Here is a 22811-nt window from a genome sequence, read left to right on the forward strand (position 1 = left end):
TGCAAACTCATAGAGTATTTATAAAAGCTAACTGCAGAAGGTGTTCATAGGCTAAACCGTTTCCTATTCTTGGTAGCACCATTTTCTCTGGCCTGAAATACTTTCCCTCTACTATTAGTGTCTGTCAGTGCCCAGCAGTGTATTTACTTTCCTGAGGAACAATTCAAATGCTAAGTGCTTTAAGACCTAAGGGTGGAAAAGCAGTGTTTTCAGGCATTATTAGGAAAATAAGATTTAAATTAGACACCCAGAAACAAAAACAGGTTTGTAATTGGTAAAGTGAAAGATGGTTAAAGAAGGTTAGATTGACCAAAGCTAGAGTTTTCTTTTTTCTTTTTTTTTTGAGACAGTGTCTCATGCCGTTGCTGAGGCTGGAGTGCAGTGGCGTGATCTCGGCTAGCTGCAACCTCCACTTCCTGGGTTCAAACAGTTCTCCCACCTGAGCCTCCTGAGTAGCTGCGAGGCATGTGTCACCATGCTCAGCCATTTTTTGTGTGTTTTTAGTAGAGACTGAGTTTCTCCATGTTGGTCAGGCTGGTCTTGAACTCTTGACCTCAGGTGATCTGCCTGCCTTGGCCTCCCAAAATGCTGGGATTACAGGCGTGAGCCACTGTGTCCACCTGAGAGTGTACCTTTTTTTAATTGAGCAATCTAGTTCTTGATCCTAATATTCTTTGTGGTGGGTGTTTGCATTTTTAGATGAGGAAAAGGGAAATCTAGGAGTCCTAGGAAATACAGTTGGTATATGGGAACTGATACGTAATTAGACTTAAGCAATCCATGTTGAATTTATGACTTAAGCACTTAACTATACATTTACCCTCTCCAGTTGTCTGATGATAATCAAAACTTGAAGCAGTTATCCATATTGGGATCTCTTTGGGGAATCCCAGTCACCAAAAGTTAGGTTTTCTTTAATATTTTTTCATGGAAGTTTTCAAATATACTCAAAATTGAAAGAATTATGTAATAAATTCTCATGAGCCCATCACACATCTTCAATAATGAATGTACAGCATTGCAGTGTGGAGCTTGGCCTATTGCTGACCACTCATCAATGTGGCAGAACCACTCCATGGTTCCCCATGGAAATGGGAGCTACTTCAGTTCTCTTTTTACAGAAAAATTCAATAAATATCTACTGATTGTGCCCTACTTGTGACTTGAAGCCAGGTGGTTGTTGTTGTTTTTCTTTTTTTTTTTTTTTTTTTTTTTTTTTACAGTCTTGCTCTGTCACCCAAGCTACAGTGCAATGGCATGATATCAGTGCACTGCAACCTCCAGCTCCTGGGTTCAAGTGATTCTCTTGCCTCAGCCTCCCGAGTAGCTGGGACTATGGGCGTGCACCACAATACCTGGCTAATTTTTGTATATAGTAGAGATAGAGCTTCATCATGTTGCCCAGGCTGCTCTCGAACTCCTGAGCTCAAGCAGTCTACCCACCTCCACCTCCCAAAGTACTAAGATTACAGGCATGAGCCACCATGCCAGCAAAGCTGGGTATTTCTTAAATTTGTTCAGTCAGGTGCAAGAAATTATTTGCCCTACTCTGAAAGTTAAAAATATTCTAAGAGAATTATGGTTTCGCAGCTGGGGGTTTTTAAGACTTGAGCTCCTGGGGCTCCTGCATATATCCTTAGAACAACATTGTCCAGTAGAAGTACAATGTAAGCCACGTTTTGTTTAACCCAGCATATCCAAAATATTACCCCTTTTGCATGTGCTTAATATAAAAAATTAAGATGATTTCTATTCCAGGTTTTCAATATTCAGTGAGTAATTTTACACTTAGAGCAAGTGTCATTTCAGGCTAGTCACATTTTGAGTACTCAGTAACCACATATGGGCTAGTGGCTACCTTGCTAGATAGCATAGCCTTTGGGTCCCACAAAGTGTTCACATTCTCTGTTTACACACATCTTTTGAAGTGTCATGAGAGAGAGCCAGATAGGATCCAGATTTTCTTTATATCTGTTTGGTCTGTCTTACGGATTCCTAGTTGATTATTTCTTTGTTGCTTCTTATAGGGATGTATCAGAAGCTTAATAAACTCATGATTATTATGTTAACTGCCTGAAGTATTAATTTTAGCAACAAATTGAACTATAATTTTAATTTTTCAAGTAAATTTTCTTATGTGATACTAAGTATTTCATATATACATGTATTAGAAGTAAATGGGAGTTGGCCGGGCGCGGTGTCTCAAGCCTGTAATCCCAGCACTTTGGGAGGCCGAGACGGGCGGATCACGAGGTCAGGAGATCGAGACCATCCTGGCTAACACGGTGAAACCCCGTCTCTACTAAAAAATACAAAAAAAAACTAGCCGGGCGAGGTGGTGGGCGCCTGTAGTCCCAGCTACTCGGGAGGCTGAGGCAGGAGAATGGCAGGAACCCGGGAGGCGGAGCTTGCAGTGAGCTGAGATCTGGCCACTGCACTCCAGCCTGGGCGACAGAGCGGGACTCCGTCTCAAAAAAAAAAAAAAAAAAAAGAAAGTAAATGGGAGTTTAGTAATGAATAGTATATAGTAGTTTGTGATTATATTTTTCTGTTTTTTTTTTTTAGATTGCAGCAAAAATTGGAGGTGATGCTGGGACATCACTGAATTCAAATGACTATGGTTACGGGGGACAAAAAAGACCTTTAGAAGATGGAGGTAAGTTATACTCATACGTATTTTAAATTGTTTTTCAGAGTGTTTAGTTGAAGTGGTTCTCAGTATTTTTTTGTTATTCTATTGAGACATTACTTTTATTATAAGATTGTTAAAACTGTAAGGTGTATATTGGCCTAAAGGGGGGGGAAGAGACCTAGAGAAGGTAAGTAAAATTTCAGTCAACCAGAAAGTTTTGTCTTACTAGAAAACAGTTTATTTTCCCTCTTTTAGGATTGTGCCAGATTGAAAGTTTGCACAGACGTCTTGTTAATAATATTAAAAAAACAAAAATATAAATTGCTTAGAAGACACTTCACTGGTTTTACTCATACATGAATGGATTTTAATATGCTGTGTTTTCGTCATTTTTCTATTTGCAATTACACTTTAAAGGTCGAAATTCGTATTGTTTGCTACTCTAGTGTGTTGCAGGTTATACCGTTTTTTTTAATGTTCTTTGCTTTTAGTACTTTTGTGTTTCACGTTTAGCTGTAAACCTATAGATTAAAACAGTGGGTTCACAGTGCTTTGTAGTTTTAAAAATCATAATCATTGAAGCTTCTGAACTTAGAAGTCTGCATGTATTTTTTGTTTTAGGTTTGATGTATGAGTTTTGATACATTTTCTTTTTACCCTTTTTTTTAAAGGAAGGATTCTCACTGAGGCTATAGAATGTATTTGTAGCTTTTGACCAGGAGAACTTTGTTTCCTTTATTTAAGTGTCTTTCATATTTATAGTGAGGTTTTTAATATAAAAAAAAAATGAGCTAATGATGCTTCAGATGTTGTATGTAATGTATTCTTTTTATTTTATGTGTAGATGGCTCTTGGACAAGTCCGAGCAGTACAACACACTGGGAGGGAATGCCCTCTCCTTTTAAAGGCAGGAATTTTTATTTATTACCTGTGTTCAGTATGTAAACGTGAAATAAACCAGTGGATTCTTAAATGGACACAAATATTTCTTGGATTATGTGTCTGAATTTTTGCTGCACAACATTCTGATGGTTAATCATTTAAGTTTGAAGGGGGGAGGAGAATGTAGTACTTTGAGCTATAGGTTGTCTGTTCCAAGGTATGCATTGTATTCATCTGTGTAATGGATTTAGATGAAGGTAGTCATGTAGTTGCCTTGAGTTTTTTTGTTTTTTGTGTTTTTTTTGCTAAAGTTTTATACAGTGAAATGTTTGTTTATAAATAATAGAACAGTTTAAGTTGAGATTGCCTTGTAATGTTGTGGGTTTTTTTTTTTTTTTTAAATTTTTTGGGGCATAGCTTTGTGGTCACTGTCCGATATACTCAACTTTTAATATGTCAGATTTTTGTAGTTTGATACGCTTTTTTCCCCCCAGTCTTCAGTTCCTGAGGTGGAAGCATCATTAGCCTTTAGCATGTGATATTTTGCTAGTAATGGACCTAAAGTACTTTGTCTTGTATCATTCTAATGTGCATAACATACATTAAGGTCAGTGATTTGTTAAGAATCAGATAACTATTTTAATGTCTGTGCATCTTTTGAATGTGAAGAGAATGAAGTATAGTTTCTTTTTTAGATTACTGAGTTTGTGTTGAATTTTGGCAGTTTTGGTTCAAATGATAAACCATACCTTCAGATATTTCAATAAATGTTTATATTTATTCTTGTTTGGGAGGGGAGAAGCTTTGTACTTAATTGGAAAAAAATTAAAAGACACTTAATTTTGCAGATCAACCAGATGCTAAGAAAGTTGCTCCTCAAAATGACTGTAAGTATTCCTTTTAAACTGGGTCAAAAGCTATATTAAGATTTTGTTCATATTATCGGGTATCTTTGAAGTTAGTTGGTTTATGAGTATTTTGGATCAGCTAGCCTGAACTTCTTTGTAAATATGTACCTTTTTCTCCTATTTTACAATCTGTCCCATTAATTGTGGCCAGGTATATGTAAGGATTGGTTGCCGAATTATTTTACATATTTAACAACTCCAATTCTTGATCTATGCTTGTACAACTTGAAAAAGGAAATTATATTGTTCTGTGCCATTGCTAATATAATGTCTTCCCTTTCATTGGCTCTCTTACCCCTGTCAGTGCCAATATAAATATTCTGTATAAAATTTGACTCTCTTCAAGGTGTTGTCTGTGCATTAGGGAAAGATTTTTGAATGTTTGATGTGATTTTGTTGTTAAATACATAAGTAACTTTAAATTTTGAATTTTCGTTTTATTTTTATTTAATTTTTTGATAGCTTTTGGAACACAGTTACCACCGATGCATCAGCAGCAAAGGTATAGTCACAAACTTTTCAAAAAGTACTCTGCAAGTTTTGGTTGAGCTGCATGTAAAAACACAACCACATTGGTATATATTGAATATGTGTCTGTATTTTTTGGTGTACCTAGTTCATATCACTCCCCTTGGGAAGGTACCATAAAGTGATGATTTTTCTTTTGAGTGAGAAAAATTTGTGATTTGGAGAGAGAGAGGGAATTAGCCACAGTTTAGAAGAACAGGGGTGAATTAGAGTAACTGTTAAGATGACATTCTCTAAACTCCACTCCAACTCCTTTACAGTTCATGCCTTCAGACTGTTCCATTGATCATCCCTTCTTCACTTGATGTATCATCTTAAAATTCTTAATTTAGCTACTCAAGTAATAAGACCATATTTTTTGACATGAGTCTGAGCATAGAACCTTAGTTTAAGCCATTGGGAGACATTAGACTTCCATTTTTATTAATAGATTATCTTTTATTTGTAAACAAAGTATCTTTCACTGAGGGAAAAATGGTACTTTCTGTTACTTTTTAGCAGATCTGTAATGACAGAAGAATACAAAGTTCCAGATGGAATGGTTGGATTTAGTAAGTAACTTGATTTTTAAAGTTTTGAAAACATGATCAAAACATACTTTAGAATCTTTCAATCAAAAAAACTTTTTTTTTTCTAACTAGTAATTGGCAGAGGAGGTGAACAGATCTCACGCATACAACAGGAATCTGGATGCAAAATACAGATAGCTCCTGGTAATGTTACATTCTCTTGGTATTTTCAGAGTGACTAGAAAAGTAGCTTTTTTTTTTTCTTTTAGGTTTCTAGTACTAATAATGCTGCCTTTAATCTTTTGACCTGAATTTCTATTTTTGTTTTAAATTGTAGACAGTGGTGGCCTTCCAGAAAGGTCCTGTATGTTAACTGGAACACCTGAATCTGTCCAGTAAGTTTGAAAATCTTTAAAATGGACTTAAAGTAACAACAGGAGAACTCTTTGAATTTTCTCTCTGCTCTTTGTTACTGCTTTATTTTACACTACTCTTTCGTTGCCTCCTTCCCTCCCAAGTCCTCTGACTCCTTTGAAGTTTATGCCTCATGCCTTTCTCAATTAGGGTTTATCATTAAACACAGAAAATGGTTAAAACAACTTCATATCTACTCCAGTCTCTACTTGCAAAGCGAAGTGTAGCCTGGAGGAGAATGCGCAGTAATGTTGACTGGTGACACCTAAAACTCACAGACATTAAGCTCAAGTGGACTGTTGTGTTGTCTGCATTTCCCTAGTTCCATTCACTTTTCCATTCCTCTCCAAGGCTCTTTAATACTATATTTCCCCATCTCCAAATCTTCAGCATCTAACCCCACCTCTCTCCTTCTTAAGCTTATTTACGGAGAAAATGGAAACGAATGATAAGAAGCTTTTCTTTTCCCCTATCGCTAAACCTACCAGCCTTCATTTTTTTTCTCTGTTCACATAGTACTCAGGTAATTGCTTTCCTTTGTGTTCATGTGCCTAAAGCCAGCCCTTTCTTCCTATTGAAGGTTCAGCCTGCAGTTGTACTTTCTTCTGCGTTATTAGTTCCCCCCCTTTACTAGATTTTTTCTTTTCTATTTTTTGAGATGAAGTCTCACTCTGTTGCCAGGCTGGAGTGCCGGGGCACAATCTTGGCTCACTGCAACCTCCGCCTCCCGAGTTCAAAGGATTCTCCTGCCTCAGCCTCCCAAGTAGCTGGGACTGCAGGTGCATGCCACCACACCCAGCTAATTTTTGTATTTTTTTAGTAGAGACAGGGTTTCACCATGTTGGCCAGGATGGTGTCAATGTCTTGACCTCGTTATCCACCCGCCTCGGCCTCCCCAAGTCCTGGGATTATAGGCGTGAGCCACTGCCCCCAGCCTGATTTTCTTTGTAGCACTTTCCAAATAATACGTTATTCATTTGACATGTTATTTTTACTTATTTTAATGAAACGAAGCCACTCCAGCAGGAACCCTGTCTCTTTGAGTGTTACCACCCCATTACCTAAAATGGCACTTGCACATGGTTGATATTTAAGTATTTGTTGAATGAATAATTGTAGCATATGAGTAAGTAAAATGGTAGTTTAAAAATGTAAATAAATAAATCTTTTAGTTCTTGGAAGAATCAGTTTAATTCTGAGATAACTTTAGCATTAGAGTTCTTGGAAATTTTGGACTATTCTTAAAAATAAAAATTGTATATCTAGAAAATTTATTGCCTAATCTCTCAATCTTTGACCCTTGATGGCATTTTCTTTCAGTTAAAAGTAAAAACATTGTTAAAGTTAGCATTAAGGCACCTAATCCTGAATTGGGGTAGGAGGAGTACTTGATTACATTGTTTTGTATTTCTCTATTTGAATAAACTTGGGTATGCTACAACTTACTATTTAAATATTAATTTGTTAACAGGTCAGCAAAACGGTTACTGGACCAGATTGTTGAAAAAGGAAGACCAGCTCCTGGCTTCCATCATGGCGATGGACCGGGAAATGCAGTTCAAGAAATCATGATTCCTGCTAGCAAGGCAGGATTAGTCATTGGAAAGGGGGGAGAAACTATTAAACAGCTTCAGGTATTGTTATGTTTGTGAAATGGCTACTTTTGGTCTGTTTTGATGCCCATTTTTGTCCGCTCCCTTTTGTTAATATGTATTATTTCTATGATTATAACAGGAACGGGCGGGAGTTAAAATGGTTATGATTCAAGACGGGCCGCAAAACACTGGTGCTGACAAACCTCTTAGGATTACAGGAGACCCATATAAAGTTCAAGTAAACTTAACTTTATACTTTATAAAGAAAGAGTTTGGGTTGAATGGGGTTGGGCAAAATATGCATGAATAATTAAAATGTTTTGAGACGTGCTTTCTAAATTAGCTAACTTTTTCTACTTTAGCAAGCCAAGGAAATGGTGTTAGAGTTAATTCGTGATCAAGGTGGTTTCAGAGAAGTTCGGAATGAGTATGGGTCAAGAATAGGAGGAAATGAAGGGATAGATGTAAGTAAAAATACCCATTCAGAAATGGTTGTATGCTAATTCGTAAATATAGTAGTGTTTTCTGTTTTGTGTTAAATAGCTCTAACATTGTTATCCTTTTATTTCACCTTTATACTTTAGAATACAGAATTAAGTATTTTATATCTTGTCACCCTATTTGCTATAAATATAAAATTATATGTACTATTATGATTTGAGGCAGATTTTCAGGAAATGGTGCTTTTTTTAAAATACTTTTTTTTACTTTAAACCCTGAGAAGCTAGTTTTCTTAATACTCAGTCTTTTTTACATAAGGTCCCCATTCCAAGATTTGCTGTTGGCATTGTAATAGGAAGAAACGGAGAGATGATCAAAAAAATACAAAATGATGCTGGTGTTCGAATTCAGTTTAAGCCAGGTGAGTGCATATAATAATCTTGTAAATGTTGGCAGCAATGAGTTTTGACATACATTTATTATTTTTTTTTTTTTTAAATTTAAGTTCTAGGGTACATGTGCACAACGTGCAGGTTTGTTACATATGTATACATGTGCCATGTTGGTGTGCTGCACCCATTAACTCGTCATTTACATTAAATATATATCCTAATGCTATTCCTCTCCACTGTCCCCTCCTCACGATAGGCCCCAGTGTGTGATGTTCTCCTTCCTGTGTCCAAGTGATCTCATTGTTCAGTGTCCACCTATGAGTGAGAACATGTGGTGTTTGGTTTTCTGTTCTTGCGATAGTTTGCTGAGAATCATGGTTTCCAGCTGCATCCATGTCCCTACAAAGGACACGAACTCATCCTTTTTTATGGCTGCATAGTATTCCATGGTGTATATGTGCCACATTTTCTTAATCGAGTCTGTCACTGATGGACATTTGGGTTGATTCCAAGTCTTTGCTATTATGAATAGTGCTGTAATAAACATACGTGTGCATGTGTCTTTATAGCAGCATGATTTATAATCCTTTGGGTATATACCCAGTAATGGGATGGCTGGGTCAAATGGTATGTCTAGTTCTAGATCCTTGAGGAATCGCGGCACTGTTTTCCACAATGGTTGAACTAGTTTACAGTCCCACCAACAGTGTAAAAGTGTTCCTATTTCTCCACATCCTCTCCAGCACCTGTTGTTTCCTGATTTTTTAATGATGGCCATTCTAGCTGGTGAGAGATGGTATCTCATTGTGATTTTGATTTGCATTTCTCTGATGGCGAGTGATGATGAGCATTTTTTCGTGTGTCTGTTGACTGTATGAATGTCTTCTTTTGAGAAGTGTCTGTTCATATCCTTTGCCCACTTTTTGATGGGATTGTTTGCTTTTTTTTCATAAATTTGTTTGAGTTCTTTGTAGGTTCCGGATATTAGCCCTTTGTCAGATGAGTAGATTGCAAAAATTTTCTCCCATTCTGTAGGTTGCCTGTTCACTCTGATGGTAGTTTCTTTTGCTGTGCAGAAACTCTTTAGTTTAGTTAGATGCCATTTGTCAATTTTGGCTTTTGTTGCCGTTGCTTTTGGTGTTTTAGACATGAAGTCCTTGCCCATGCCTATATCCTGAATGGTATTACCTAGGTTTTCTTCTAGGGTTTTTATGGTTTTAGGTCTTAACATTTAAGTCTCTAATCAATCTTGAATTAATTTTCGTATAAGGAGTAAGGAAAGGATCCAGTTTCAGTTTTCTACTTATGGCTAGCCAATTTTCCCAGCACCATTTATTAAATAGGGAATCCTTTCCCCATTTCTTGTTTTGTCAGGTTTGTCAAAGATCAGATGGCTGTAGATGTGTAGTATTATTTCTGAGGGCTCTGTTCTGTTCCATTGGTCTGTATCTCTGTTTCGATACCAGTACCATGCTGTTTTGGTTACTGTGGCCTTGTAGTATAGTTTGAAGTCAGGTAGCGTGATGCCTCCAGCTTTGTTCTTTTGGCTTAGGATTGTCTTGGTAATGCAGGGTCTTTTTTGGTTCCATGTGAACTTTAAAGCAGTTTTTTCCAATTCTGTGAAGAAAGTCATTGGTAGCTTAATGGGGATGGCATTGAATCTATAAATTAGCAGTATGGCCATTTTCACAATATTGATTCTTCCTATCCATGAGCACGGTGTGTTGTTCCATTTGTTTCTGTCCTCTTATTTCACTGAGCAGTGGTTTGTAGTTCTCCTTGAAGAGGTCCTTTACATCCCTTGTAAGTTGGATTCCTAGGTATTTGATTCTCTTTGAAGCTATTGTGAATGGGAGTTCATTCATGATTTGGCTGGCTGTTTGTCTGTTACTGGTGTATAAGAATGCTTGTGATTTTTGCACATTGATTTTGGGTCCTGAGACTTTGCTGAAGTTGCTTATCAGCTTAAGGAGATTTTGGGCTGAGACGATGGGGTTTTCTCAATATACAGTCGTGTCATCTGCAAACAGGGACAATTTGACTTCTTCTTTTCCTAACTGAATACCCTTGATTTCTTTCTCTTGCCTGATTGCCCTAGCCAGAACTTCCAACCCTATGTTGAATAGGAGTGATGAGAGAGGGCATCCCTGTCTTGTGCCAGTTTTCAAAGGGAATGCTTCCAGTTTTTGCCCATTCAGTATGATATTGGCTTGGGTTTGTCATAAATAGCTCTTACTATTTTGAGATACATACCATCAATGCCGAATTTATTGAGTTTTTAGCATGAAGGGCTGCTGAATTTTATCAAACGCCTTTTCTTCATCTGTTGAGATAATCATGTGGTTTTTGTCTTTGGTTCTGTTTATATGCTGGATTACGTTCATTGATTTGCATATGTTGAACCAGCCTTGCATCCCAGGGATGAAGCCCACTTGATCATGGTGGATAAGCTTTTTGATGTGCTGCTGGATTCGGTTTGCCAGTATTTTATTGAGGATTTTTGCATCGATGTTCATCAGGGATATTGGTCTAAAATTCTCTTTTTTTGTTGTGTCTCTGCCAGGCTTTGGTATCAGGATGATGATGTCCTCATAAAATGAGTTAGGGAGGATTCTCTCTTTTTCTATTGGTTGGAATAGTTTCAGAAGGAATGGTACCAGCTTCTCCTTGTACCTCTGGTAGAATTCGGCTGTGAATCCGTCTGGTCTTGGACTTTTTTTGGTTGGTAGGCTATTAAATATTGCCTCAATTTCAGAGCCTGCTATTGATCTATTCAGGGATTCAACTTTTTCCTGGTTTAGTCTTGGGAGAGTGTAAGTGTCCAGGAAATTATCCATTTCTTCTAAGTTTTCTAGTTTATTTGCGTAGAGGTATTTATAGTATTCTCTGATGGTAGTTTGTATTTCTGTGGGGTCGGTGGTGATATCCCCTTTATCATTTTTTATTGCGTCTATTTGATTCTTCTCTCTTCTTTATTAGTCTTGCTAGCGATATGTCAATTTCGTTGCTCTTTTCCAAAAAACCAACTCCTGGATTCGTTGATATTTTGGAGGGTTTTTTGTGTCTCTATCTCCTTCAGTTCTGCTCTGATCTTAGTTATTTGTTACATTCTGCCATCTTTTGAATGTGTTTGCTCTTGCTTCTGTAGTTCTTTTAATTGTGATGTTAGGGTGTCGATTTTAGATCTTTCCTGCTTTCTCTTGTGGGCATTTAGTGCTATAAATTTCCCTCTACACACGGCTTTAAATGTGTCCCAGAGATTCTGGTATGTTGTGTCTTTGTTCTCATTGGTTTCAAAGAACATCTTTATTTCTGCCTTCATTTTGTTATGTACCCAGTAGTCATTCAGGAGCAGGTTGTTCAGTTTCCATTTAGTTGAGCGGTTTTGATTGAGTTTCTTAGTCCTGAGTTCTAGTTTGGTTGCACTGTGCTCTGAGAGACAGTTTGTTATAATTTCTGTTCTTTTACATTTGCTGAGGAGTGCTTTACTTCTAACTACGTGGTCAGTTTTGGAATAAGTGCAATGTGGTGCTGAGAAGAATGTATATTCTGTTGATTTGGGGTGGAGAGTTCTGTAGATGTCTATTAGGTCCCCTTGGTGCAGAGTTGAGTTCAATTCCTGGATATCCTTGTTAACTTTCTGTCTCGTTGATCTGTCTAATGTTGACAGCGGGGTGTTAAAGTCTCCTGTTATTATTGTATTGGAGTCTAAGTCTCTTTGTTAGTCTCTAAGGACTTGCTTTATGAATCTGGGTGCTCCAGTATTGGGTGCATATATATTTAGGATAGTTAGCTCTTCCTGATGAATTGATCCCTTTACGATTATGTAATGACCATCTTTGTCTCTTTTGATCTTTGATGGTTTAAAGTCTGTTTTATCAGAGACTAGGATTGCAACCCCTGCTTTTTTCCGTTTTCCATTTGCTTGGTAGATCTTCCTCCATCCCTTTATTTTGAGCCTATGTGTATCTCTGCTTGTGAGATGGATCTCCTGAATACAGCAAACTGATGGGTCTTGACTCTTTATCCAATTTGCCAGTCTGTGTCTTTTAATTGGAGCATTTAGTCCATTTACATTTAAGGTTACTATTGTTATGTGTGAACTTGATCCTGTCATTATGATATTAGCTGGTTATTTTGCTCGTTAGTTGATGCAGTTTCTTCCTAGCCTCAATGGTCTTTACATTTTGGCATATTTTTGCAATGGCTGGTACCGGTTGTTCCTTTCCATGTTTAGTGCTTCCTTCAGGATCTTTTGTAGGGGAGGTCTGGTGGTGACAAAATCTCTAAGCATTTGCTTGTCTGTAAAGGATTTTATTTCTCCATCACTTATGAAACTTAGTTTGACTGGATATGAAATTCTGGGTTGAAAATTCTTTTCTTTAAGAATGTTGGGGCCGGGCGCGGTGGCTCAAGCCTGTAATCCCAGCACTTTGGGAGGCCGAGACGGGCGGATCACAAGGTCAGGAGATCGAGACCATCCTGGCTAACATGGTGAAACCTCGTCTCTACTAAAAATACAAAAAACTAGCCAGGCGAGGTGGTGGGCGCCTGTAGTCCCAGCTACTCGGGAGGCTGAGGCAGGAGAATGGTGTAAACCCGGGAGGCAGAGCTTGCAGTGAGCTGAGATCCAGCCACTGCACTCCAGCCTGGGCGACAGCGAGACTCCGTCTCAAAAAAAAAAAAAAAAAAAAAAAAGAATGTTGAATATTGGCCCCCACTCTCTTCTGGCTTGTAGAGTTTCTGCGGAGAGATCCGCTGTTAGTCTGATGGGCTTCCCTTTGTGGGTTACCCGACCTTTCTCTCTGGCTGCCCTAAACATTTTTTCCTTCATTTCAACTTTGGTGAATCTGACAATTATGTGTCTTGGAGTTGCTCTTCTTGAGGAGTATCTTTGTGGCGTTCTCTGTATTTCCTGAATTTGAATGTTGGCCTGCCTTACTAGGTTGGGGAAGTTCTCCTGGATGGATATCCTGAAGAGTGTTTTCCAACTTGGTTCCATTTTCCCCCTCACTTTCAGGCACACCAGTCAGATGTAGATTTGGTCTTTTCACATAATACCATATTTCTTGGAGGCTTTCTTCATTTCTTTTCACTCTTTTTTCTCTACATTTCTCTTCTCACTTCATTTCATTCATTTGATCTTCAATCCCTGATAATCTTTCTTCCAGTTAATCGAGTCGGTTAGTGAAGCTTATGCATTTGTCACGTAGTTCTCGTGTCATGGTTTTCATCTCTTATCAGGTGTTTTTTTGGGTTTTTTTTTTTTTTTTTTTTTGTGACAGAGTCTCGCTCTGTCGCCCAGGCTGGAGTGCAGTGGCGCAATCTCAGCTCACTGCAAGCTCCGCCTCCCGGGTTCACGCCATTCTCCTGCCTCAGCCTCCTGAGTAGCTGGGACTACAGGCGCCCGCCACCGCGCCCGGCTAATTTTTTGTATTTTTAGTAGAAACGGGGTTTCACCGTGGTCTCGATCTCCTGACCTTGTGATCCGCCCGCCTCAGCCTCCCAAAGTGCTGGGATTACAGGCGTGAGCCACCGCGCCCGGCCTCTCTTATCAGTTCTTTTAAGGTCTTCTCTGCATTGATTATTCTAGTTATCCATTCATCCATTCTTTTTTCAAAGTTTTTAGTTTCTTTGCGCTGGTTACGTAGTTCCTCCTTTAGCTCTGGGAAGTTTGATCTCTGGGATATAATCTCCTGGTGTACCGTTTGCTAAGACCCTTGGTAAAGCGCAGTATTAGGGTGGGAGTTACCCGATTTTCCAGGTGTTGTGTGTCTCAATTTCCCTTGGCTAGGAAAAGGAATTCCCTTCCCCCTTTCGCTTCCCAGATGAGGCGATGCCTCGCCCTGCTTCAGCTCTCACTGGTCAGGCTGCACCCGCGGACCAGCATCAACTGTCCGACACACCCCAGTGAGATGAACTTGGTACCTCAGTTGAAAATGCAGAAATCACCCTTCTGTGTCGCTCATGCTGGGAGCTGGAGGCTGGAGCTGTTCCTATTCGGTCATCTTGGGTGCCACACCCATTTATTGTTTAATTAATTTTGTTTCTTTGTTTTGAAGATGATGGGACAACACCTGAGAGGATAGCACAAATAACAGGACCTCCAGACCGATGTCAACATGCTGCAGAAATTATTACAGACCTTCTTCGAAGTGTTCAGGTTTGATAGAAAGTTAACATTTTCATTTTTTGTTTTTATGGAAAAATATTTTCCTTCATGAAATCTGAAGTTTCCTCTATATCAGAGTCTGCTTGATGATGCTTTATTAATGGAGAAAGTTTAAATTGTTTTAAGGTAAAGATCTTGGAGCAGGAAGAACTACTACCTTAAGTGCTACCTTATTTACTCTTTAATTTAAAAAAATGTTATTACTTATGATTATTTGGGCCAGTTCATCTCTACATTTATGGTTCAGGTATTTGAGAGCTGGGAAAAATAGACATAATAATTTTATCATGAAAAAAAGTATTTCTGTGCTGATTTTTTTCCTTCTTGTCTATTCCTCTCTATAGGCTGGTAATCCTGGTGGACCTGGACCTGGTGGTCGAGGAAGAGGTAGAGGTCAAGGCAACTGGAACATGGGACCACCTGGTGGACTACAGGAATTTAATTTTATTGTGCCAACTGGGAAAACTGGATTAATAATAGGAAAAGGCAATGTATTTTAAACTCTTAATGTTTAACACATTATTCATTTTTCTGGACACTATTTCTGTTGCTGTTGTAAACAAGTGGCAATGCTTTTTCTCTGGCTGTGTTTTAGTAGAAAAGCATTCTTATGTTAATACGTAACAAGTAAAACATAAATGAAGGATCTAATGTATATTTATAAAAAGAGCAGGATTTTAATCTTACTAGCTTCTAGAGAAAGTGAACTAAGATAATTATTAGCATAAGAAAGGTCTTTTGACCCAAAAAGTTGAGTGTTTTTGTTTGTGCATTTTGGTTTTTCCCGACTCATATTTTAAAAATTTGAATGTTTATAAGTGTATTAGTTTATATTTATACTGCTTTTAAAAGCAGTTTATTCAAATATTTTATTATAATCACATTAAGGTTAAGTTTAAACATACTAAGTAAATGTAAATGTATTTTAAGAGAAGCATGAAATGCTTCCTAAAATTTGATTTAAAGTGTAGAATATTAAATGAAAAATCTTAATACAATACTGTCAAGTAGAATACTGACTGACCAAACCATGTTTTTAATGGCCCATTTAATTGTGACCATTTTCTTCTAAATAGCTTCTAGTATACCCTTGAAACCTTTAGAGAAATTACTGTCTTTTATTTTAGGAGGTGAAACCATAAAAAGCATAAGCCAACAGTCTGGTGCAAGAATAGAGCTTCAGAGAAATCCTCCACCAAATGCAGATCCTAATATGAAGTTATTTACAATTCGTGGCACTCCACAACAGATAGATTATGCTCGGCAACTCATAGAAGAAAAGATTGGTGTGAGTATACTTTAAACTTTTAATTTATAGTGTAGACCCTTAGATTGTAGTTAAATTAAGACGTTTATTCGAATACATCAAAGGAAAACATATAATTACTAGTCTGTATTTATAGATTTCATGATACCTATAATAGATACAATGTGAAGATTTTCCAGCAATGAAAATAACCTAATTAAATGTGCAGTTACAGGTTTTGAGAACAACCTTACGTTTGAGTGTGGATAGATAGGAGGGTGCAGGCATCATATTAGTGTTATTGTAGGATTGTGGAACATACTTGAAGGACATAGTTAATGGGAATTCATTATTTATTAAGATTTTACTATACTGAACCCCAGCAAGGCAAACAAGATAAATCAGATGCATCTTCCGCTCTGCAGTAGAAATTCGTAAATCCTAGCTTTTGGACTGGCTCACAAATCATCTGGGGGTTTTAAAATGTAGACTATTTGGGTGCTTCCAACTCCTACACATAATATACAGAGACAGACCTGACTCAAAATGTCTGGGATAGGGCCCAGCATCTGATTTTACACAGATGTTTGGGTTTTTTTCTCCAGAAAAGTTTTCTGTTAGAACAAAAAGTATAAAAAGCTTTGACTGCTTTTTTGTAAATGAGGCAGATGGGTCTTACTGGAGTTTTTAACACAAAGTGTGCAGGGAGCATCTTAAATTATTAATCAGAATTTCCTAGGAAAAATTAGTTTTGGTGTTTGCCATGCTGTGAATGGAGTGCATGCAAAACAAGGTTGACGCTGTTTCTGTGTACTTGGGAAGACAAAAATAGATGTACTAAAGATGCTTAAGGAACATCTTATAAAATGTACACAAACATTGTAAGTTCTGTTGTATGGATAGTTTAATTGTTCAAAAAATGAAGATGTTTGTGGAGTAATGATAGGAGGTTGATGCCATAGCAAAAAAAAATGAATAGCACATCTTGGTTTTTGATTTTACAGTATTAGCCTTACATGCATGGATCAGGATTTCTGTTGGATTCATGGTAAAACAAGATAGATTGTTTTAGAGAAGCAATTTGGTGTGGTGATTAAGAGCACGGACTCTTTTCTCTGAATCATTTACTGGGTCTGTGACCTTGGAGAAGTTGCTCAGGCTTTTCTGTGCCTTGGTTTCCTCCTATAAAATGAGGATAATTGTATCTATTTCATAGAGTTGTAGGGATTAAATGAACGTTCACCTGTGTGTCACTTAAAAGAATGCCTGGCACATAGCCCTAAAAAATGTTGCTACTTTTTCAGTATTATTTTTACTATTTGGAAAGAATAGATAATGGATAATAAGTGAGAGATGACAGCAATTGAAGACTTAAAGAGACAAGTTAATAAAAATAACTTTAAAGGTCATGAAGTTTAGTTTCCCTATTTTGCAGTGAGAAATTTAGGACAAAATATAGTGTTACCATTTTGTCCAGCATGTCGCCTGGTTGTGTTAACTACTCAGAAGGAGCATTTTAGGACAGTTAAGTGTAATGTCTTTGTTGGCTTAACAAAACAGAAATCAGTTAAGCATTATTAATTATGATGTGGCATGCATGCATGATAAGGATATAAAATATCCTGATTTATTGAAGGACTTAAAAAGGGAATGTTTGTGCTGTTTAGAATTATGATACATGAAAGGCCAAAAAGGATATAAATTATTGATCTGAATGGGGTTTCAGTGACAGAAATAGGTTGTGAGGTGGAGTTTGGTTTAATAGTGAACCAACTAGCTGTTAACATTATCAATGAAGTGTTCAGAAGACAATTGATGATATAGGACCCAAGCAGTTTGGGAATATATTGTCAAGATGGTTGTCTTATGTTAGGCAAGTAGATGTAGAGAGAAGAGCTGAAGATAAAGACCTGATTTCTGTGATTAAGATGAAAAAAGATAGTAAAAGAAAGAATTATAAAAGGAAAGGGATCTACTGCTGTCGCAGACAAGCTAAAGAAAATTTAATTGCTAATTTTAATTTAATTTAAATTGCATTTAATTGCTACCGCTATTGATTTTAGTAAATTTCACGTCTCGTTATTATGGCAGATAAAATAGTTTTTGCAAAATGAATGAGGAAAGGAAGGAAAACCTAAAATTTGTTGTTTGTGACTATAAGAGGGTAGAAATGGAAGATTATTTGTCCATAGAGTTGGTTAACCATTACTGTGTTTTTTCTGATTTTTCTATGTCTTCCTTTTTTTTTTGTAGGGCCCAGTAAATCCTTTAGGGCCACCTGTACCCCATGGGCCCCATGGCGTCCCAGGCCCCCATGGACCTCCTGGGCCTCCAGGGCCTGGAACTCCAATGGGACCATACAACCCTGCACCTTATAATCCTGGACCACCAGGCCCAGCTCCTCAGTAAGTATTGGGTTTAGTTCTGGGCTTTCCCCCAAAGATTCTAGTTTTTGGACTACATTTTTATACTGAATTTTCTTCTCAGTGGTCCTCCAGCCCCATACGCTCCCCAGGGATGGGGAAATGCGTATCCACACTGGCAGCAGCAGGCTCCTCCTGATCCAGGTAAAAAGATGCTTATCATTTGTGTGTTAGCTGTATTGTTTTTCACTCGTGTTACATTATTAAATTTTCTAGTGTTGATTCTACATTTGTATGCCTCACCTTCACTCACTCTACTCTTTCAACAGCGTTAGGCACTGCCTCTACCCCAGTGTATATAGAACTGACATGAATATGATCTCTGCTTTTATGGAATTCCTTTCAGCTTGCATTTGGCTTTCTTATGAGTCGGTATAGCAGAATGATAAAAACTAAAAGCTGCAGGAAAGAGCACAGTGTCATAGATTTTGGATACCAGTGCTATCAAATATGTAGTGTGTTAATTGTGACATTATCTATGAAAAAATAGTTTTTACTTATTTAGAAAATTATGGGATGGGGCCGGGCACTGAGGCTCACGTCTGTAATCCCACCTGTTCAGAAGTCGAGGCTGAGGCTTGAGACCAGCCTAGGCAACATGGCAAGACCCATCTCTAAAAAAATTTGTTTTAAATTAGCCAGCCAGGGTGGTATGTGTCTGTATTTCTAGCTGCTCAGAAGGCTGAGGGGGGGCGGGGGGGATTGCTTGAGGCTAGAAGTTCTAGATTGTATTGAGCTGTGGGCGCACCACTGCACTCCCCTGGGCAACAGAATGGGACCCCATCTCTTAAAAAATATATATATATATGTATATATAAAACAGTCTTACAGAGTGTTAAGTATTTGGGCATTAAACTCCCAAATTGTCAAATAAGATACCGGTTCTAGTACTCCTCATAATGACAACTTCATGTGAGTAAAAATCAGGCCTGTATTTAATAACTGCATGCTAAAACCCAAATACATTTAATTATTTTCTATATTCAGATCTGGATTTTCGATATGTATCTATTATATCCTGTACTATTCTGGCGTCTTTCCATACCCTGTAGTTTGCTTTCCATCTTGGTCAAAGAGTCATTCTTTAAAACCAGTTAACATTTATTTATGATCCTTTTTTTTCACCTGCTACCTACCTTTTAGGCCTCTTTCACCAGAGTAGTTTCAAGGAAAATATACTCAATTATGGATTACTTTCTACACATAATATATTTATCCCAAAAAAACTTGAAGTAATTTATGTAAATGAAATTACTTGGTTAATTTCATAGGAAGTGTGCTGTTTGGAATATGATGACACAGCATGATAGTTACCGAATAATCACAACTTCCATTAATTCAAGGAATGACTTGAGTTGTGCTAGGATGTAGGTATGCAAAGTTGGGGTTGTGTTCTATAGCAAAAGAATGCACTCCCAGCATACCAACACTGATAGAAGGGCTCACAAGGTACAGAATATAATACTGTAAACACGAATTTTTGGAGAATGAAAGGGCTTTGCTTTTCCTCTTATTGGCTAATTGGGATGGTATAATTAAGTAATGAGATTGAAGAGTTTGAGTAGGTTAAGAGACAGATTCATACTGGGTAACTTGGATCTGCCAGGATTGTATTTTTGAGCACTACTGGGTGGTTAGCATGATTGAGAAAAAATGATGGGAATAAGAAGTGGAAGTGGTCTTTGTATCACATGTTGAGTTTCCCACTTGGAGTAGTAGTGAAGTCACTACTATAAAAGCTGGTCAGTGAATGTGGTTGCAGCATGGCCTTTGGGCAAGAAGTAACCCATTTAAAACCAGCTGGTTGGCCCCACTCAGATTTATCAAAGGGTTACTGGGTCTCTGGGGTGGATATTGCTTATATTAGACTTAGAATGACGTAACGTTTTAATGTATGAACTAAAATATTTCTTTAAAAAAAGAGTGGTCTGTTACGGATTTATGTAGTGGTCAAGAATTTAGACTTCAGAGTCAAATAGACCTAGATCAGTCCTAGTCCTACAGTTTACTAATGGTGAGATGTCAGGCAAGTTTTTGAACTCCTCTAAGCCTGTTTTCTTATCTATAAATTGATCAATGAATGAATCTTGGGTTGAGTGAATATTTAGTAAATTCTTAGTACATACTAGTTATTTGTGAGACTGGTACTTCAGTATGGTTTACACGTTTGGGTGTAGAAATAACACTTCCTAAAGTCTGTTTTATCTCAAATTCTCTGTCCAGGCATAGTGTAAAGTGAAATACCTAGATTTCTTGATTAATATACAGATAATAGCCGGGCGCCATGGCTAACACCTGTAATCCTAGTACTTTGGGAGACTGAGGCGGGCGGTTCACTTGAGGTCAGGAGTTGGAGACCAGCCTAGCCAACATGGCGAAAACCTGTCTCTACTAAAAATACAAAAATTAGCTGGGTGTGGTGGCGGGTGCCCGTAATGCCAGCTACTTGGGAGGCTAAGACAGGAGAATTGCTTGAGAATCGCTCCACTGCATTCCAGCCTGGGCAACAGAGTGAGACACTTCATCTCAAAAAAAAATAATAAATACAGATAATGACACTATTGAGATATGTAAACATCCAGGATACAAAAGCAGTACATTGGGCAATTGAGAAAAGCTTGGAGGGTGTCCTAATAACACCTTACAATTATATTACCTTGTAGTTTTCTTTTTCTAGAAATTCTCACTCCTTTTTCTCAAACTTGACTAACCTTTGTTAAGCAGCTGAGAATTGCTACTGTTCAGAATGAAAGCATAATAGGAAATTTAAAAGTTTTAATTGTATGATATTCCTAGTATAAAGGACAGAATCAAGTTTTTTTGTGGTTTCTAGAAGATTGAGAGGTCTCAAACTGTTTGCACTTCAGTTGATGTGGGAGATGAGTGAGGGTCAGTCAAGTGTAGAGGAAACATAACATAGCTAAAAGCTGAGACATGGGCATAGTGATTTCTGAAAAGTACAAGCACTGTGTTGTGGCTGGAGCTTGGGTGTTTAAGAGATACAAATGAAGGGAGAGGTGAGGCTGAAATGGAAAGGATAAGCCAGGGGATTCAGACTGTTAAAGATGTTGAATGATAGGCTGTACTTAAGCTTTGACCATCCTGAAGATTCTAGAGAATGAAGAATTTCAAGTAGGATGACATCAAGTTTATAACATTCAATGTGAAATAGGATGAAATGTGGCTAATCTTTTTTTAAGATTTTTATATTTTCTCTTCATTGAAAATAAGGACAAAGTTCATTGTTCTAAAATAATTGTTTCTTTCTTATGCAGGTTAGCCCCTAGAAATGTTTTTCTTAAGTCATCTTCCAGATAGAGCTGTTTGTGCTTGAGGCGAAACCAATTTAGAAAAAAACAAGGGCACAGGATGGTTTGAGACAGAGCATTGGATTTGGAGCCAAAAGACCTTTATTCATATCCCAGTTATGCAACTCAGTAGTTTTTAACCTGGGAAAGTCACTTGGTCTCTGAGCCTTGGTTTTCTTTAATAAAAGCTGATGGTAACAACAAAAATAATAGAAAATATAAAAGTTTTCATGTACTTTTTTTTAATGTTCTAGTTAATTTTGGGAGCTGTATATTTGCCAGAGAGCTGGGTGTGTGTGTGTGTGTGCGCGCGCGCGCTCGTGTGAGAATTACAGACTTCAACATGCAAACCTTGAACTTTCATTTATTCTAGCTAAGGCAGGAACGGATCCAAATTCAGCAGCTTGGGCTGCTTATTATGCTCACTATTATCAACAGCAAGCACAGCCACCACCAGCAGCCCCTGCAGGTGCACCAACTACAACTCAAACTAATGGACAAGGTAACTAAAGAACTTATATGTGAAAGTCAAAATTTGTGCTTGGAATTATATATGAAGTACATCACTGTATAATACCTAAAATTTCTAACATTATTTAATTATAATTTAAGCAGACTTTTCCTTTTTTAAATTGTTACCTGGAAATAGTTTCAAACTTTCATAAAAGTTATAAGAATACCAGGAGCCACCCATATAACCAGCTGTTAATGTTTTATCCCTTGTTTACTCTAATACCGTCTATATCATACAAGTGTATGGGTGTGTATTTATTTTAAATATCCATTATAATTAGTTCTGAAGGAAACTAATTATATCCAGTATAATTAGTTCTGAAAGAAATCATTTAAGACTAAACTATAGACACAATGTCCTGTTGGGTACTTCTTCAAAAATATATAACCATCATACAGCCCTCCAAATCAGTAAGTCAACATTAATATATTAAGCTCTTTATATCATTATGGATTTCTGATTTTTGCAGTGGGTTATATTTTTTGAATATTTTTATAATTTTGATAATCAGATTATCCTAGATTTGGCCAGTCAGGGAGTATATTCAGGGTGGTGCCTATATCCTTTTGAAATATCTGTCGTTATTTTAAGCACTTCCATACTGTCTGGCACAGTGAGATTGTTATTTTGTGTTTTACGGGCTCCAACCCTTAAGTCAGCTATTTCTTCAAGGAGCTCTGATTCCTTTTAGTAGAGTATGGTAGTTAGAAACGAGGCTTGACTATGCTTGTTGCTACTGAGGTGTAATTGCTTCTAACTTCTTTCAGCAGAGAGAACTAGGAAATGTATTTACATACATGCATACCTACATACACATGCCAAAAAACACATAAACATTGATATGTGT

At 37.4% G+C, this 22811-nt stretch overlaps 1 protein-coding gene across 16 annotated transcripts in view; it reads left to right on the forward strand.

The window, feature by feature from the left end:
• LOC105482688 (far upstream element binding protein 1) overlaps positions 1–22811 on the forward strand; it is a 40330-nt gene that overhangs the window by 6483 nt on the left and 11036 nt on the right. For 7 of the 16 annotated variants that reach the window (XR_003018247.2, XR_011619586.1, XR_003018246.2 and 4 more), the window contains exons 2-18: positions 2566–2656; positions 3477–3539; positions 4363–4401; positions 4885–4924; positions 5449–5501; positions 5592–5663; positions 5797–5854; positions 7345–7507; positions 7608–7706; positions 7831–7932; positions 8228–8330; positions 14364–14464; positions 14818–14959; positions 15601–15761; positions 17973–18124; positions 18207–18286; positions 21824–21952. Coding sequence is in view for 8 of the 16 variants with exons in the window: in XM_024793086.2 (XP_024648854.1) it covers positions 2566–2656; positions 3477–3539; positions 4363–4401; positions 4885–4924; positions 5449–5501; positions 5592–5663; positions 5797–5854; positions 7345–7507; positions 7608–7706; positions 7831–7932; positions 8228–8330; positions 14364–14464; positions 14818–14959; positions 15601–15761; positions 17973–18124; positions 18207–18286; positions 21824–21952 (1648 nt within the window). In the remaining 8 variants the exon portion in view is untranslated. The remainder of the gene's footprint in view (positions 1–2565; positions 2657–3476; positions 3540–4362; positions 4402–4884; positions 4925–5448; positions 5502–5591; positions 5664–5796; positions 5855–7344; positions 7508–7607; positions 7707–7830; positions 7933–8227; positions 8331–14363; positions 14465–14817; positions 14960–15600; positions 15762–17972; positions 18125–18206; positions 18287–21823; positions 21953–22811) is intronic. The other 9 variants (XR_003018252.2, XR_011619605.1, XR_003018253.2 and 6 more) reach the window with 3 other exon arrangements.

Source organism: Macaca nemestrina, chromosome 1, assembly GCF_043159975.1.
Source record: "Macaca nemestrina isolate mMacNem1 chromosome 1, mMacNem.hap1, whole genome shotgun sequence".
NCBI lineage: Eukaryota > Metazoa > Chordata > Mammalia > Primates > Cercopithecidae > Macaca > Macaca nemestrina.